We start from the raw sequence: 19,730 nt of genomic DNA, 5'->3' as shown, positions 1-19,730 counted from the left end.
CAGGGAGCTGGGTGCAACCATCCAAGCAGCAGAGACCCAGAGATTAGGATGCCAGGGAAACACCAAACTAGAGACTGTATCCTTTCCTTCAGACAGATAAATGGCATGCGATTTTTATAAGCACACTAGGAGCTTCAGCCAGACGGCTGGAAAGTTGCCTGTTCACTTCGTAGCGTGACAAAGCAAAGGCATATCCTATGGCATGCAGAAGCTGAAGCCTTCACTACACAAATAGAAAGAGTTCAATAATAGATCCGCTGAGGGAAAGTCTCCAGCCAAGACCGCTCCAAAGCAACTCAGCACCCAAGCTAAATAGAGTCTGGGGTGGAGGGCAAGAACAGAGCAGCTCATCCCATCCCAGCCAAGATGACGACACTCCTGCAAAAGAAGTACAGCTGCCAGCTTCCCAAGAGCAAGTGAACAGACAGAAAGGACATCACACAACTGAAGCTGCTAGGCTGGGGATCTCACAGATACTCCTCTGTCAAAGGCTTGACCCCGAGCTGCAGTTTGTGCAATAAGGGAAAGAAACATAACACGAATGAATGGGAGACAGGAAATGGATTAAATCCTTGTCTGGCCACACTGATGTCTGCTTGTAAGCAGAGTCTCCCTAACAGAGAGCCCCTCTCAGCTGTCACCACAAGGCTGAGAGATGCCTTTTTTTTGGCTGGTGTCCCTTTTGCTAGTGAGCAGCCCGATAACGGGTGCTGGCAGAATGAAAGCTCTTCCAGATATGGCTGACTCCCTGTAAACAAGGAGATGAAAACAGTTTGCTTCAAGTCACAGCTGGGAGAAATACTATAAAGCCAAAGTAATGCCAACGGCTTACAGACATTTTACATTGCTTACAGTCCAGCGTAACACCATATGAATCTGGCTGTGCCCCCGCTTCAAGCTCAGGCACCAGAAATCTCACTATGAGAAGAATAAGAGAAGGCCAGAATTTAAGTTTCTCTTTTTGGCAAAAGGAGAGCAGATATATTTATATTACCTGAACAACCACAAGAATATAGAGAGCATGAACATTTCTAGCCACTACTAGACCTGGAGTAAGCCTGACATCCCCAGAAGCTAGACTTCCAGAAAACCTGAAAAGAGAGAGGTACTGGTACGGAGAAGGTAAGGAGGTAAGGAGGAAACAGGAACAACGTTGTTTGATGGGAATGAAGCACTGGCCTTGTGAAGCATTCTTGCTGGACCTGTCGTGAAGAGCAGATACTACAGTCCAGCAGGCAATCATTAAGGACCACAGACAAAACAGAGAACACGCTCAAGGATGGTAACCCAGAGAAGGCATTTAGTGACACAAGGGATTCTTTTCTTCTCCTTCCATGAAGCTAGCGTAAGCCCTCTCCTTTTTTTTTGTTTTGCAAAGTGCTGGGACAGAACACTGTCAGATTTTATACCAGTCATCTTGCTTTTCCCTGTTGAAGGTATTTACTGAAGCTATGCTTACTTAGGATGCCCCCTAAGAGATTAATCCCTTGACCTCACAAGGTATCAGAACTTGCAGCATTTCTGGACTTCAGTCCCACAGTAGCAGAATTAGGTGAAACACGGGCAGAGGTCTCCTTTGCTGCTAGTGAGAGCCATGGTGGCAAAGCAGCAATCACATGGGCTCAAGTTCTTCCACGCCACATCCACCATTCTCTTTTTGTGAGAAGTCTGAAACAAACTTTGGGGCCTGTCCTTCTCATTGAAAGTTGTCATCTGAAAACAGGAGATGGGATTCACCTGAATTAGGAGAGACTGGTGCTTCCTAAAGAGACAATATTCATTGTGGTGAAACAGAGGGAAACACATCATTAATAAAAATAATTTTTAAACCTTAGCTTGACTCTGAGACAAGAGAAATGCAGTTATCACACACCCCTAGGTGCTGCCAACGTAACACTGATGGGCTGCTGCACAGTCCCAGGAAATAAGACCTCAGCCATACAATGTGGCTCAGGATTAACAAATGTTGCCCACAGTAGTTACACATCACAAGATCCATCATTTTCAGTGGCTGCTTTTCATTCCGTTATCAGAATACAGATGCACTGCTGAGAACAAGCAACTGCCTATAAAAGATATGTGGGATGAGGATAACTGATCCAACAACCTGCTCAACTCTCAGGACTCAGTGGCTTCAGTTGTTCTTGGGGCTCTCCCTTTTGTACAGCTGCAGTACAGGAAACGAGCAGGAACCAGCACATGCCACTTCTGCTTTACTTTTGTTGATTACTTGGTGGGCTCCAGCATTTGTCAGAAGCTTTCTGGGGGTCCTTGGGAAAGAGAGGTCCAGGGTCTTTCCCACTCATGCAAGAATGTCACACAATGCATGATTAGAGGACAGGCAGTACAGTTATTTCCCTGGAAGGGTGCCATTCACTTTGCTTGCGTTTCCTCACGCTTGCAAAGGGAGCAGAACATCAGTGTCCTCCCATCTCTTCTGATAGGTTTCTCCATGGTGATTGTCTTCCAGAAATGCAGCCCCCGTCAGCTCAGCTTTCACCAGCTGAGATCCTAAATATCAACAAACCCAGCTCCTTTCCATGCTATTCTCACATAGAAAGAAAAATTGAGAAGTCTGCTACCATTCTGCATTGTCTCCAAACAATTGGACTCGTCAGGCAAATGAACCAAACTACATTTGAAACTGAAAATGTTCCATGAATAACAATGTCACAACAGCACACCCTACTCCTAAAGTCTCTGGGTTAACAATGTAAGAATCAATGTATATGAGTAACTGCAGGAGCCCACAAGAAGGTTTTTTACTAGTAACACAATCAATTGTTTGGTACTTATGAAACTGCAGTTACATCAACAAGGAAAAATAAGCAAGATTTTTGGCAACTTTAGGAGACAAGGTGAAAGCTCACAAGTTTCTAATGACAATTATGTGCATAAAAAGTCTGGGAAATTAAAAAGCTTCAACAGAAGTTTGGCCATGACAGCGTAAAATATTGAGTGTTTCAACCACAGCCTTGCATAAAACAAGACCAAAGAGACACCAAAGCAGATATATTACAAGTGAAAAAACTTAGACTGACCAGTGGCCAAGTAGAAACTGGAGAACCAACTGTGGTAACTGCCACGTGGAAAATGTGAATTCCAGACAAAGAGTTGCAAGAACAGACTGGAAAGGTAGATCTCTGGGTATTTAAGTGGGTAGTCCAACCAAGTTCTGGCTAGGTTATCAACTACAAGAGGACCTCTGCCAGTGCCCTGTGGGTGAATTGGTAACAATAGCAATACAATGAATAAGCTTTGCGAGCTAAATTATGGACTTGTTTACACGGGAAATTGTTAGAGAAGCTAGGTGTAAATTTAGAGCACAATGGCTTTTTTGCACCAATTCCCAGATGGGTGGGTAACACTGTTCTGCTCTGAGAATGTCTTTCAGAGAAGGCAAAGCTCAACAATACAGAGACACTTTGCATACTGAAAGGTGGTAGCTGGGGACAGCTATTTCACAGGTTTTTTTTCTTAAATGTAGGTGGGTCCCAAGACTGTAAATAATTGAAAGGCAAAGCAGGCTAACAGCACATCTGGGGCAAGTTTTTGACAAGTCACAGTCTCTAAGCTTTTTTCTCATCTGGGGAGAGGGAACATTGTGCTTTCATGCATGTCTCTAAAGGATATCGAGATGCAGGAGTAAGAGGTGCTGTAAGGGCATGGGCATGTACAGGGTACATCACCTTTGTCCATCACCAGCTGCATGGAATTCGATCAAAGCTTTCCAGTGTATGTGACCCGAGTATGAGGACTCAATACCAACAAGCCACACAGTGCCATCAGTCCAGGACCCCTGCTAAGCCTGTTCAGTCACACTGCAAAGTGTTGGACTTGACATTTATTTAGCTTCATGCCCGACTAGCGGCAGTCTCCTGTGTGGAGAAGTACAAACCGGCATTACAACCTAAGCTAAACTGTTTCACATCACTTGTCCCCAATACTGCACTTACCTTCATGTGTAATTACTCTGCACCTAACACCAGTGGCGTTCTTTAGTTACACGACCAGGATATCAGGATCCAACCCATTGATCTCAACACTCTGTGCAGTAGTTTAAAGCCAACCAATTTAATGAGAAGTGAGTGAAAATTTGGGCAACGTGAGACATGAAGATTTTTACCTCACTAAGTTGGCACAAGGTCCTGGCCACCGGCAGCTCTGATAAACTCGCTGGATCACCGTTTCTGACCCATTCTGTACTTGGCAGGAAACCGTCCGTGTAACCGTATAGTGACACCAATGCCTGCAGAGAGAAAGGACACTGTTAGCCTCAGTAAGACAGCAAGCTGAACCAACACATACGAGACTACAGTAAAAACAGACAAAGTATCTGGGGGTGGGGTTGTTTCTTCTGCCAGCCATAGCTAGCCTAACTTGCAGTCTTCATTTCTCACCCCACCCTCTCCTCCCAATAGCTGCAGAAAGATTCCCTGCTTCTGCCAACCTGAACCACAAGAGAACCAGTAACGCCTCTTGCTTGGTCCTCAGAGGCCAGGGTTTTATAGTACACAATTTAGTTCTGTTAGTTATCATAAACAATGGGACTTTAGAGGAAAAAAAAAAAAAGGAATAAAAAAAAAAGTGTTCCAAATCTCCTGATAGTCAGTTCCCATTGTACTGGTCTTAATTTCATCCCACTCATTATGGTATCGTTCCTCAGCCTCCTACCATTCTGAACAACATCTGAGTTGGAAAATTTTGCTTTTTGGTGTGGTGGAGCTCATTGTCAACAGAGCGTGAACAAGTCATATTGCTGTCCTGGTGAGGTTACAGTCTAAAAATGGGTAAAAGAAAATGCAGGGGAGGGAGGAACTAGTGTCTTATGCTGTCTCACAAGAAAAGAAGAGTGAGAGAGACCTTCTCACTGTGAGACATATGAGAAGGCAGGAACTGCAATGTCAGCCCTGGGAATTGGGACCCATTGAGTCTTTCCACTTTCTTTGAAAAATAGGTTTTCAGGTTCCAGTGTCATGCTTAAGGGGGGACAAGGATACTTTTATTTTCCCCTTGCAAGCATCATTCATATTTGCCAAATACTGGTTCACATTTTTGCTTTTGTACCTCAGCATAGTTAACAGGTTTGAGAGCCACTTTCCGACTGACTGAGGATCAGAACTGGGGTCACTAATGGGAGGTGGAGACACCAGCTCGTGTTTCAAAACACCTGAAGTGCTTGTGTAAGCATTCCCTGTACATGCAGAAGAGTCCTGCTCCTCATCCATCTAAAGCCTCCAGTACAGCTTATCCTTTCTCAAAGTATTGCAGTGGCTCCCCAGCCTTGCATACCAAAAATCAGCTACTTGCACAGTGTAAGCAGGCACCTGCAGACCCTCTGCTTCTCTAACACACCTTTCCCATGGCAGTTTAATTTTTATACAGTATTTGCCATTTACAGCATTTGTTGCATTTTCTTTCCTTTTTAGATTCCCCTCCTATCTCCGCAGGAGGCTCCCTGCTCTCTGGATAACTCTCATTTCCATGAATAGGAGGCACACATGCCAGCAGCTGAGCACAGCGCTGCAGACCATGATGGAGAAGCTGGGGCCAGCAGTCTGCTCCCCAAACCTTCAGCTATGACCAGACGCGTGAGCTGGGGCACCCAGAGAGAGGGTGGCTTTCTACCCAGTGCCATCAAGCCCATCAGCTGCGTCAAGGCAGAGCTATGCAGCTTTTCCTGCAATCACTGCTCCTGCTCACTGTAAATCTGCTTGCAATTCCTCATCAGGAAGCACAGACTAGAGTCACATCTGAGGTGCCCCCCAGGCTGGCAGGGAGGTCCTAGAGAACCACTGCTCTCAGATTTATTGAGGGTCTGTGGTGTCTATAAATAGGGATCAGACACCCTAGTACCCAAATGTCTCTAATAAAATCTACATCCTAGAACCAAAGAGTATAAAATGGGGGAAAAAAGATAAGATTAATGAAACTTCAGATCACATGATAAGAGCAGATCCTTTAACAGGCTCAACACAACTTCTGCAGAAAGTTTAGGGAGCAAACCCAGGAGAAACACAAAGACAGGAGCTAAATATTGGAAATGCAATAATTCAAAGTGAAGTTTTCTTTCTAATTTCAAGTCATCTTCCCAAGCCTTAGTCATGGGATTTGTTCAGCCGGGTATTGCTGGATAAGATCTCCTCACGCCATGGGAACAGCCAGTTGAGCGTGGAAGGAAAAGCAGCCGGAAGAAAGGGCAAGCACAGAGGGGCTGGGGAAACCATAGCTCTGTATGATTTACCTTGAGCATGTATTTAGCAGTGCTTACAGCCTTCGGAAGGGCAATATAACCCTTTTGCACAAGCCTCAGGGCAAAAACATTTCATGTCAGGCAAAACAAACTGCACATACACAGAACCTGACAGGATAACACCAGAAACATACGTCCTGAAATTATGAAAAACAAAGCTTCTCACTAACATGCAGTGAGGAGAGGAATTGGTCCCACCACAGGAGCAGAACGAAGTAGTATGCACACTAGCAACAGGCCACAGAGCATGAAGGGACAGGGATACTAACAAATTCAGAATAAAGTTACTCAACATTTTAAAACCCTCATATCAAAACCATTTTTCTGGCTCATCAATGAAATCCAAATAAATCAAATATATGTGTCCCTCTGACCTTCTCCCACCACAGAGTAATCTGGAAAGTAGTACTGTTTCCATGGTGTGGAGCTGGATTATCCTACACTGATTATTTTACTCTAATGCTGATTTTGGTGGGCTTCTGAGACAACCTGTCTCACTTTCTTGGATACGCACAAAGCACTTCTGTGTCAGGTAAAAAAAGATTCAACTGCATTCTGAGCAAAACCCTCCATAGCTGATGCCGAAACTAGAGCACTTCATATTCCTGAAGGCAAATGAGGTGGGAAGGTGAACAAAGACGAACACCACCGCACACCCCAGCACAATACAGAAGAGAAAGGCAGGTGTTGGAGGCAGACTCTGCAATTGCCAGAGGGAATCTGGCAACCTATCTGCTCTGGTTAATGTATAATGGCAGCTCCAAATTGCAACTCCTAAGGAGAAATGAGAAACTACCCATTATTCCCTTTAGCTTTCCCTTGGGTAGACACAGATTTAATGTCATCTTGCTCCTTCAAGGATTATTTTCAACGAGCTTGTGAGTCTAGCACTTCTTTTGTGGATCTGGACCTAAACAAGTGGCACTGTGCAGGCTCCCTATGTCAAAAACCGCAAGAAAGGTTGATTATTTTAAGCTATCTACAAAGCTGTGCTTGCCAGGGGCTTCATTCAGTGGGTGCTGCCAGCACGCACACAGATTTTTCTTTCCAAATAAGTTCAAAACTGCTGTTGCCTGAGTAGGTCTCTTGTACCTTTGCTCTACCTGGTCCTTGGAATAATCTGTTCGGGTACACGCATCCCCTCGCAGATCCAAGGAATTTGGCAGTCGAGTTGTCATTTCTGCCTTGGAAAAGCCTTTCTTGGAAGTGAGATGTGCAGGACAGACCTTGTTACAATCTAGTGACAGAATCTTAGGCAGCAGTTGGAGGTTAAGGCTGCTCCCACACTACAGCGCACAGGACAGAAGCCTGCACAGGGAGGGCGAGGGGCGGGGGAAGAAATCCAACACTTTCCCAGGTTCATTTCTTCAGATGACCTGTTCAGGGACCTGTTCTAAAAGAAGCAATCATTACAGGAAGTGAGAAGCTTCCCCAAGGCTCTCCATTCATTGTTTCCTTGCCTGAAGCCATCACCTGGGTTTGCCAGGCTGAACAGAACTAGTAGCCCGTGGCAAAGTAACAGATCCAACCTAGGGACAACCTTCCACCTTCCTCCACAGGAGCACCCAGAGAGCAGTGACAGTGATAAAGTACCACAACACTTACACTTCAGCACTCTCAGATTCTTCTCTAAAGCAGAACCACAACAGTGTGGATCACGAGGGCAAAAGAAGAAAAAAAACAGTCAGAGCCCAAAGATGCTCAGATAATCCAACACAAACACGGATTTCTCCAACTTCTCTTTTTACCAACAGACAGAAGAGTTTGGTTACAAAGGTACGCACCCAGGAGTGAAAGGTACACTCTCATTTGCAAAACATCAGACTTGGATCACGAGGGCAAAAGAAGAAAAAAAACAGTCAGAGCCCAAAGATGCTCAGATAATCCAACACAAACACGGATTTCTCTAACTTCTCTTTTTACCAACAGACAGAAGAGTTTGGTTACAAAGGTAACGCACCCAGGAGTGAAAGGTACACTCTAATTTGCAAAGCATCAGACTCTTGGCTTAATTTTCCTACAAATGCAACTTTTAGGTGTTTGGTTTTTACTGTGGCACACAAGCAGGTGAGACAAGAAGACAGGAACACAGCTGATCATGAGATGCATTAGGATATATAGCTTGGGACTCACTGTAGATACAATAGCACAGTGACTATGACAGAGACACAGACAAAACCACCCCAAGATTTCTCTTTGCAAGCCAAAAGTCAGCAAGAACAGTCTCCAGCATGCAAGCAGACCTCAGACAAAGTGACGAAAGGCTCCATCATGGCTTACAGAGATTATAAATGACCCTTTATATTATATGCAGATGCTAGTAAAAAAGGTTTAGGACTTTTACTGGCATGCGTCCAGGATGGCAGAGAATATATTGCTGCTTATTCAAAAGGAACATTCCTACCAATGATCCAAATAGCAGCTCCTTTAGGGCTGGGTCTGTTGCATGCTCATCACCAGCATATTTAGCACGATGCCCGCAGTGTCTCATGGAATTGGTTTTCCACTGTTTTGCTTAGAGAGGCAAGTCTCATGTGGTCCATTTTCCACAGCCATTTCCAAAGAGATGCCATCCTCTCACACCCTGTTTAATTCTGGGAAGACTTTCATGGACAACTGAGGATCTGCTGACTATGGCCTGCAAGCTACTGATTTAGACAGTTTCAGTCCAGGGCTACAGACCAAGATCTCATGTCTTGATCACAGCTGACAACGTCTTTCTCGAGGGAATAAGAGTGTTGATGCCAGCTGATATCCAATCATGTTTACTGTGTAGATTCAGGATGTTAGTGTGGTCATTTCAGGCTAACTGGAGCAGACTCAACAGTTTGCTCCCATTTGGAGATACTCTGAAAACTACTATTCTGAGCTTGAATGGACCCCTCGCTCAGCTGCTGAGAGGGGGTTGCCCACTCTGCTGACTCAGCAAGAGCAGTGATGCATGGCTTCAGGCACCTGGATACCAGAGAAGACAAGAAAACCTAACTTTCCAGGGTGTGCAGGCTGAGAAGACCTCAAAGGGCAGCTGGACTTGCACAGGGAGCTTGGGCTGCATTTTGGTTTGGTAGGCAGATGCCTGGGAGGAAGCCATATTCTGCACCCCACCAGCTTTCTGAACCTGCTGCACCCCTCCTCAGAAGCCTTATTTGGATGCACACAGTTCATCCTCTGGACATTCTGGATGTCTGTACAGCCTACAATCCTACAGGGTTTGGATGCACACAGTTCATCCTCTGGACCTTCTGGATGTCTGTACAGCCTACAGTGAGAGAGAAATGGGACTGCAGGGGACAGAGAAGTGTAAGTTAACAAATAGGCTAAAATACTGTAAGTTCCAGAACTAGGGGACAGAGAAGTGTAAGTTAACAAATACTCAGGCTAAAATACTGTAAGTTCCAGAACATCCATATACTCACATATCATAGCTTAATTCCTGGCTAGCATGACTGAATTAGCTTAGAGCAATCATTTCACGGATGGGAAGACACTGACAGCAAGCTTTCTCTCCCCTGCTTCTCACCATTATGGACTTGCACAGTACTGTTTCCTAAGCCCACCACTCAAAGGGTATGCTTAAGGCATTCTTCCACCCATTCGCCCACTGTGAGCACTTCGAAAGACTCACACCACAGCAAACTTAGGGAGCCATCCCCCAAAGCAAAATTTACATCTTTCCTAGTCCAAACTACTGGCTTTTATCCAAGCTTCTCAGATTCCTGGGGGACCCTGGAGGACCTTCTAGGGGGTTTGCAAGAGAAAAGCTGACTTAGTTGTTAGTAGGCTTCATTTCACTGGACAAGTGATCACAAACCAAACCATGTCAGAAACCACTGGGCTGAACTGATCAGGACTCAGCAAGCAGCCTGTTTAATCAGCAGCGTGGAGCTTGAAAATGAAAGCAGCTACATTCTTGCCTAATCACTTCTTTCAGTGGGAGGACAGCTGAGCTCCACACACAAAGCTGACTTGCTGCCATGCCCTGGTAAGGACAGATCTACAGCAGGCAACACCTACCACACACAGGACCTTCTGGCACATGTGTTCACTGGAGTGAAGGACACGGCTACAGCTCCTGATATCTGCGGCCTTACAGCAAACCATGCTCCTACCAGCATGAAATGTTGCACTTTCAGCAGAGACAATCCTACAGGTTAGACTCTGAACAAAGCTATTTATGCTGGTTTAGAGCTAAGTAAAATGGAGATTTAGTGTGGTTTTAGTACTTTTGATGAAAGTACATGCCATAGAGTACAACACAAAAGCTCAAATCACCAAGAATTAAGTGGCCAAGAGAGAAGCAAGCGAAGGGAGGGGAAAACAAAAACAAACAAAAAAAAAACACACACAAAAACACACCACACCAACAAACAACACCAAACCAAAAAGACTTTATACACAGGATTGTTTCATCTGCACCTGTTGCATGTGTTTGGACACAAACTGACCCTCCCCACTCCCAATAAATATTACAGAAGTCTCTCAATAAGGCTCGCATTTCTGATGCTTGTGATTTGCCCTAAAGCTTTGTGCTGTGTAAGCAACTGCACTGAATTATCTTTTTGTTTCCACAAGGATAACACACTGTGTGTTATACTTAGCAGAGATCAACATTTAGGGCACAGAAAACAGTAGGAGTGTTTTCATAGCTAGATAGATTTCCCCAAGTTTCCTCATAACATTTTTCACTGGAGATATCAATTTCCCTGCAATCCTAGAGAGGAATTTCAATAAAATCAGAAGGTCACTGACTTTCACTGGGAAAAAGTTGCCATTCTGACTCAATGAAAGCAAACTGTGGCCTTTTCTCTGTGTAAATAGTACAGCATCCCACTCGCTTTGCTAGAACAGCAATTCATACATTGTGTGCTGCAGCCCATTGTTAGAGGGGTTAGTTATTTATACACTCCACTGAGGCCAGGAGCAGAAGTTGCCCTCTACATGGCAAGAAATCCAGGTACAAAGGCTGCCAGGCCCTCTGAGGTATATCTCCCTGAACCATCCAGTTCTACATAACTACATTATTCCCTTCTTATTCACAAATACATACCTCCCTGAATTTGCTTTGACTCTCATCAGGATCAAGTTTACCAGCTAATTCAGTTGGCTGTGACCAGATTACTCTCTACTGCCGAGACCTGGCTAAAAAGGAAACAATCCCATCAGATGTTACTGGAAAGCTCAGATAAAAACCAAGCTGGGCTTGAATTTCTCCTGTTCTTCACCAAATTCATGTTCTCCCCAAGTAACTAGGTTTTAGGATCCAAGGCTGTCATTCAGCTCATTGTCCAGCAAAGAGCCAGCTACAGAATTCAACTGTGAGCACCAGTCTCCACAATATTAGAAAGTTCAGAGTTGATGGATTGATTCAGGTCTGCAGATTGATGGACCGTTGCTAAGGAATCCATGAAAGATCACCTGGTAAGGGAGAGGGGGTGGCTGCACACAAGCTTATGATGGCAAGGTTTAGTTCAGAGTCTGCTCTTCCATTATAAAGTTTGAAGAGGTCTGCAAGTCAGAAGACATGACAAGCCACAGTAATCTTCTTGTCAATATTGATGTTTTACGCATGCCTTACTCCCACTGAGTACTTCATAGTCACTAATAGAGGTTACCCTGACTCCTGTGAAAAAGGAAGAAAAATCTTTCTAACAGCCCATTCATTCTGGGAAACGAATAAAACTGGAAGACCGCTGGTGTTTCTGAAGCCAGACAGCAGCAGACATTTGAACTAGCAGAGAGCCAGAGGCACGAACAAGAATAAGACAAGTTCCAGGTCTCCCACTCCACTATGTTGGTCAGACAAAGATTGGAAGAAACTCCAATCTTCTGCACACACACAACACCTCCCCATTCCCAATAAGAGATTGAAAAAAGTGGCCATAAAAACAAGTTCTGGCTAGCAGAGTAAGATGGGACAATTTATCTAGGTACCTCCCAATAGCATAACCCTTCCCCAGGCGGCAATACGTTCTGTGCTTAGTGCACTTCAAATACTCAGTTGCCAATAACAGTCTTAAGTTTTCCCACACAAAAGTGGATTATCAGAGACTGCTGGAGGGAGTTTAGCCCCAGAGGAATCTTTACCTTAGGAGGAAAACGCAGTTCAGTCTGCACAACAGCTTTAACCTTCAGCAAGTTCTGCAGCCAAGCGCATTTAACTGTGCTTTCCTTGCTTTGCTGTGTGCATGGTTGACTTTCCAAACACCATTACCTCGAGGGCTGAACTCACTTCAATTCACAGGAAACTTCACAAAATTTTGCCTTATCCTTCTGCAGCTATTGAAGTTATAGGGGTTAAGGGAAAAACCTCTCCCTACTGGAATTATTAAAAGCCTAGCAGCAGAAAGCCAAATAGCATGGAGCCACGGGTGCAACTCTTTTTCAGAGACAAACAGGGAATCCAGCTCCCCAGAGCAACATTTAGCTTCCTCAGCCATGAGACCATTCCTCTTCTCTTCCAATCCCCCACCTCATTCACAAGGCACCTTCCAACTGCTGTAAGTAATGAAGGAGGGGCTCTGAAGATGATAGCACTTGTCCATTACACACGCTTGATTCATTTGTACAGCAGATCCACCCTGTACATCAGCACTAATATAAATGCAAAACATAACAGGGGCAGATGAGGACTTAAAAAAGGTTGAGCAGGCAGGTAGTATCAGAAATAAACGAATCATGTTCAATACATGCACCTCTGTGCCTATGTATTTGTTAGTGCACGCAGAAGGGGAAGAGTTGACAAAGCACAAGAAGTATTTCTCTAGCATAAAGTCCCTCTCATTTATACCCATGACCCAGCTCCTCTCAATTTGCTGGTGGCATATTCCAACTGAATCAAACAATAAATATGGTTGACCTGAACCATAATTACCTTCATCATGAAAATGAAAGAAGTTCGTCCATGACTGAGTGCTCAAAAATAAAAGGGGGGTTCACTCCTTTGAAGTGCTTTGCTTTTACAGGCATTCTTCTACGCACTGAACTCCTTTGCTGCTCCCTCCCCCAAGCTTATCACCATCAGTGAGGGGACAGTAGTTTCCAGTGTTCAGATGGAAGAAAAAGGAAAATACAAAAATATCCATGGAATCTGTCTTTGTCAAATTAGCCTGACTTGATGGAATCTGGCATTCAATATCCATGCAGCGTGGAAATCACGCACAATTACAACCAAGTATGTCAATTTTTGCAACATAAAATCTCCCTGAATTAGAGCCCTTCAAAAGAAGGACCTAAGTCTAAATATTTTTGCACAGCTAGATAATGTGGTTGTAGATAGGTATCCTACCTTCATAGTCGCAATACATCTGTAGTACTGGTTTGCTCACTCCTAGAAAGCCTGACCTTGAAGGGAGGGGTGGGGTCAAGGAAAAAACTATCCTTAAGACCCTGACTGACAGTATAGAGCTGGGATTTGGAACAGCAACTATTTGTCTGAAATATACCCTTGTGTTCAAAGACACCATCTGGCACTTCTCTAAGTGTCCTCCACTGAAGAGCTAACCTAGAACTGCTTAAGTTGAGGACAGTGGCTCTGATCTTCATTAAAGTACAAGACTAACTTTTATCAAAGTTAGTATGTCTAAATTTACACCAACATAAGTTCATTCAGAATTAAACTCTGAGTTAGCAGGAGGCAGAAGGGGAACTGTAAGTGGAAAAACAGGACACTGACACGTCTGCTTGTCCTCAAAACCTTCACAGAGAGAAAAACATTAAGGAAACAAGCATAAAGAGTCAGCCACCCTATAACAGCATCCTGTGCTTTACTGATGCTTCTGTTGTGGCTCCAGAGTCTCCTCCCCCATCCATAAAGTCAGTACCCGTAGCTGTCTTTAATTCCCCTTGCTACGTTACATCACAACAAAACAACACTTTGCACAATTTGAGTTCTCCACAATGGACAAATCAGGCTCCTGCTGGTTTTCAGCATCTCCTTCAAATCACGTAGTTAGCCCTGCAGGGCCTGTATCTGCATGCATCAACAGCTAGTCTGCAAGGCTTGAACAGCCTCTGCTCCTGAATTTATTCTTTTGCTTCTAGAGCTCTGTACAGACAACAGTGCATCTTTGTGCCTCATATTCAGCCCTCCGTTGCCAAATTCACAGTACTTGCCAGCAGCAATGAAAGCCACATGCATGACAGGAACACAAGGACTTTGCCTAAATGAAGCAGTGTTTTTCATTAGCATTATACTGGCACCACAACCCACAAATTACAACAAGAACAAAAGGCAGTGTCAAAAGGAGAGCACTGAGCGTATCAAAGAAAAAAAAAAAAAAGGATGGCAGAAACAAGCCATTGCTTCCTATTAATTGCATGATGTTAATCTGCCCATGTAACAGCCATGTTTTAGGTTTTTCCTGGAGCTAAACAGCAGAGATATTACTGTCATTGGAAATGTATGCTTTTGATAGCTTATATATATATATACATGTTGAAGGAGATCTCACAGACAAAACAGTGCTTTTTCTCTTTAAGGGAATACAGATTTGTTTTCCTGAGCTATTTCATCACTCAGATCAGTGTCCTGTGGACCCAAAGAGGCATTGAGACAAGCAGATCAGAGCATCAGCTTCAGATTCACAAGTGTCAGGATGCAACTGGAAATACCTGTACAGACAGCTGTGTCAGGGAAACAGAACCCTGAACTCTTCTAGCAACAGTTCAACCTGCCCTCTCTCCTCTTTTCCTGTGGCACATTACAATTGCTTCATTCAGTCTAGGTCTTCAGTTTGTTCAGCAACTTGTAAAGTAGTTTGTGGGCTCTAGCATACAAGAGACTATGCAGCAGACCTTTCTAGAAGAGTTGTCTACCATGTGCTTACCCATCATTGTTGGGAACCAGATTTCATGAGCCAAGGGGACCTCTTTCTAGAGGGAAATCGCAGTTAGGGTGCAGGCTCAGCTTTATTCCGCATCACTTCTGTTTCAGCTGACTGGCATACAAAGGGCCAGACATAACAACCACCTCACCGAAACTACTAAAGAAACAGTGTTTCCCCAAATGCAAGAAAATCTACAGCTTTCTAATGTTTCCAGTGTTAGAAGAAGTGATTAGAAATAATAAGCCAGTCTAGACAAATCCCCCTACTTACACTGCTTTAAGATCAACAATTCCTCTTTTCCCTTTTTGACTTGTCAGCTTAGCTACTTGCACTCAGTGAGGCAACCGAAGTTCAGGTACCCATCCTCCAGCATTTGCATTAGGCCTGAGTCAACACTACTGTTGGTGCTCCAGGAATATTTTCTGGGGATGGCTGTACCCTACCAACATGTTTGTACACCAAGAGCAAAGCACTTTTCTCCAGTAACTGGCCTATTGATACAGCAGGTCCTTGTGAATCTGAATGCCAGGCTGTGTTGCATGGAGCAGATAAAGCCAGCTGTGTTTCACTTACCCAGCTCAGCTATCCCCAAGATGAGCCATGCAAAGCCCCAGTTCATTAAAGACAAAGCCTTGCAAAACCTCTCCGCCTGGGTATTCAAAGTGTTAATCAGTCTGAATAACAAAACCCAAAGCCTGTGTGTTAATTTGCTATTTAAATTGAAAACTTTTTATTCCATGTCTGGCACAAGGCTGTCCTGGGCGTTACTACAATAAAAAAATAATTTGGAAAATAATCCTATTGTTCCAGTCACACCCATGGGAGTTTCATGAGTAGGGAAGTAGGAACATCAAAACTGAGATCTGTTGTGTGATCAGAGAGCAGAGTTTGCCCTTTACAAACGGCCAGTTTTGATTCAAGTGCATGTTGGGAGAGACATCAGAGACTGAGCGAAGGCAGGAGGATGTCCCAACAGCTTTAAGGTTAATAAATTCCTACTTGCACAGCCTAAAACTCTCAAAAATCATCTTTAGTGCAGTAAACTAGCAATACCCTTCACAAGCGCACATCCGCACCCATGGGTGGTTAGGTGATCACATCTTTACTTTCCTTGCCCCCTCAAGGCAGTCATTCCCACTGTCCATCTAAATGCAGTAACGAATCACCCTAAAACACTTCCCAGGCGCTGGTCACAAGCTCTTTCAAAATGGTTTCTCTGCACAAAGTGGAAGCCTAACTCAAAGCTCTACATGAACAGAGCACAGTTTGGATGCAGTAGGTACTGGCGCACAATAACCTGCTGTACCAGCTGCCTCCTTTTCACCCTTCTCCAGCCCCTCCCTCTGCCGACTGCATTGGTCCAAGGCCGTTAGCAGTAACGACACAGCGTTTGCTGCAGACCAGCTCTCCTGCACACAGTAGTCCCAAACCCCTGCTAGTGAACACTGTATTGCCTCATCAAGTTTTAAACTCACTTTTAAGCAGATGACTGCATTTCAATCCTACAGAGCCCACTGCACTTCAATATCTGTCTATAGACTGTACAAAGACACCTAGAAACACAGTGCTCTAATTACCTATTTTTAACTGAAAAGGTTCTTCTGCTTTTAACACATCTTCCTAAGCTTTCACTGGTTTTGGAAGCAGTCTCCATACCTCATGTCTGGCCAAGAACAGTTATTTGTATTCTTCTTTTAAACCTTGCTGCAATCCAGTTTGTTCATTAGGAGAAAAAAAAAATTAAAAAAGAAAACCTTTCTCTTGTGAACAGAAACACTAACACCTTTCCCTATTATTAAAAAATTCTTGAGCAATCTAAGAAACCGCTTTAGTGCCTTGGTGCTTTGGAAGCCTCTATTTGGAAGGGAGATGGTCTTGAGGGAGGAGATCTACATTTCGGTATCCAGGTGGAAAATGGGTTCGATTTGGCCAAGTAATAACAGTTGAAGAAAAAAAACTTCTATAGCCTATGCACGCACAGTAGATTCCTTAAGAATGATAACACTGCCTTGAAACATTCCCGAGTACACATGTGGGAAACCGGATGGGGAGAAAGCAGCACTGAGCAAGAGGGGACAGCAGGAGGTCTGAAGGAGAGATACAGACATTTGGCCAGAAAAATTCCTGCCCTGCTCTGTGGGGAATTTTAAGTATGGCAAACTCCATTCGATGAGGGTTTGTAGGGGCTTTTTGACTGCTGAAGTTTAAAATTACCTGCAAATTCAAAAGGGCAGGGCAACCTAGCTGTTTCCACCAATGCAAAGTGGAAAACTCCACAACAGCATTTTAACTACAAATTTGGTAAGGGTGCAAACTGATGCATGCAAGAGATCCAATCTCCTAAAGCAAAGGCTTCACAGGCACCCATCGCCACTCTGCTAGGAATGAGAATGTCTAGAGCTATTGGTGAGAAGAGCCTCAGTCTATGCACGCAAAGAAGCAGCAACTGACACCAGATAACACCCACATCCCATTTTAAACACATGCTACTTGCAAAAGCTTGGGGCAAATTCAAGGGAAAGCCATTAAAGACAGATGACCTGTTTTTTCTCTTCTCCTATTTCCACAGACAGACTCATGTCACATACTTCTTGCAGCAGAAAAAAACTGGTATGAGCTTCAGTCTTACATACACAAACCAAAAAGGTTGGATAAACCTCAGAGCATGGAGTACAGACTGACAGAACAACAACTATTGAACTGTTGATATGTCCATGGGAACAGCCTATTCACTTATTCAATTATTGCTGGCAATATCTGAGCCACAGGACATGTGGAGTGTGGGGAATTCCAGTCAAATGCTTGTGTGGGGCTTGGTGTTGGTTTTTGGGAGAGTTTTTTTTCCCCCCTATTGGTTGCTTTTTAAAAACAAAAACAAAAAAACCCCACACAAAACACAACCACACACAAAGGTCACAGAGGTGCCCTGCAAAGCAAGCCGTGCCTCCACAGGCCACAGAGATATTCAGATACAAATCAATAACCCAGATGTGGGCAGCACAAGGTGACTCCCAGGCTCAACCATGACACCAGCTGAAGTGTCTGATACAAACCAATCTAGTTCTTAATTGCATTCAGCTCAAGAATTGTCACAAGTTGGGATGAGTCCTATCATTTCCACATCCCCACTTCTCCCCTCTCTTCCCACGACAGAGTTCACCCTTACCTTCCCAAAGGTTATGCAGCAACTCCTCCAAAAGGTACCTGAGAGCTGAAAGTTGACTTTCTGCAAAATTTGTAGAAGCTGCTTTGAAAACCCCCTAGTTCAGAAGCCAATAACCACTTGGCAAGGCATGACAGACATAATTAGAGAGCTTGATTGTTTCAAAGGACATTACCCAAGAAAATGAGTATGTTGCTGCAGTCCTTGCAAGAAATTTCCAATGGGTTTGGTTGCAGAGGTCTTTAAAGGGTTTTAGCAAGCTTTTTAATTACATTATCAGGACTCAAGTACTTTTGTGGTGCTTGGCAAAATGAGGTCTCATTATTTCTGTCTGCAATGTACGCTCATTCAAAGCTTATCCACAGGCCTACAGCTTAAGAAATCCTACAACTTTGTAATCCAAAATTTTTGTATCGTTTGTGATATACATTAGTGACTTCCAGTAACAGCGGCCCAGGAGAGAGCATTTTACTGTGCGATAGTTTAAACCTTTTGGCTCAGTGCTGTAGCCTGAAATACACTGCAGGGAGACTATATATTTTGCTGCAAGTTACGCTGATTTACAGCAGCACTAAGCCAAGTGTTGTAACATCCTACAGAGCTAATTTGCCTTTTGCTTTCTGCTATACATCAGATGCTGCATGGGAGCAGAGAAAGCTTGCAGCATCACAGCCCAGACCTGCCTTTGCTCAAGGGCTGGTACTGTTTGGTAGCACTAGTTGTTGCAGGTGTTTTTACCCTGAGCCCCTGGGTCAGTGCTGCTTCTATAGGCGTGTTACATATTCAGCCTCCCACAAGCCTTTCCTTGCAGACAGTTTTTTTTTTGCCCGGTCCCATCCCCCACCCCTCTGCTGCCATTCATTCCAGCCTGCCCTGCCCAAGACCTCCTTCTCCCACATCTCAGCTTGCCCTCCAGACTAAATCCTTCTTTTTGCCCAAGGTCAGGCAAAGACTAACTCCCAAAGACTAATTTCAGTCATCTGGGCTCAGAGAGGTACATTAAACAGGGAGCACAATGACCTCTATTCTGTAGGAGTGGAAGTTTATACAAGCGCCAAGTATTATCATTCATAGATTTATTATAAACTTCTGCATATATTCATATATGATACTTCGGATTTTGCAGCTTTCCCTCCAAGATCTAACCACACCCTCACTAAATACTCCCCAGAGCCTTCCCTTACATGAAGGGAAGTATTACTATTCCCATTTTATTTAAGGGAAATAAAAGAGAACTTGCAAGTCTCAGTTCACAGACTTTGCTGCTCTATAGAATATACACCGAGCATTTAAGGGAATGGTCTTTTTCTTGGGAAAGAGGGTGGAAAACAAAGCCTTGTGAATCAGCCAGCTGATAATTAAAAGCAACTAAATCCAGATCACTTTAAGCTGCATACGAGAATCTGAACAACTCAGATGCTGAATTCCTCTGCCGACCAGAAAAGCCAGGGTCACTTGCCCAGCTGGTCACTATTGTTCTGTCCAATAA

At 44.1% G+C, this 19,730-nt stretch overlaps 1 protein-coding gene across 1 annotated transcript in view; it reads right to left on the bottom strand.

The window, feature by feature from the left end:
- Window positions 1-19,730, bottom strand: part of COL26A1 (collagen, type XXVI, alpha 1) — a 166,936-nt gene that overhangs the window by 137,944 nt on the left and 9,262 nt on the right. The window contains exon 3 of the mRNA XM_010075999.1: window positions 4,127-4,249. Coding sequence (XP_010074301.1) covers window positions 4,127-4,249 — 123 coding nt within the window. The remainder of the gene's footprint in view (window positions 1-4,126; window positions 4,250-19,730) is intronic.

Source organism: Pterocles gutturalis, unplaced genomic scaffold (genome assembly GCF_000699245.1).
Source record: "Pterocles gutturalis isolate BGI_N339 unplaced genomic scaffold, ASM69924v1 scaffold6283, whole genome shotgun sequence".
In the NCBI taxonomy this organism is placed as follows: Eukaryota; Metazoa; Chordata; class Aves; order Pterocliformes; family Pteroclidae; genus Pterocles; species Pterocles gutturalis.
Note: the sequence above shows the minus strand (reverse complement) of the source record. Positions and strands in the feature narration are given on the sequence as shown.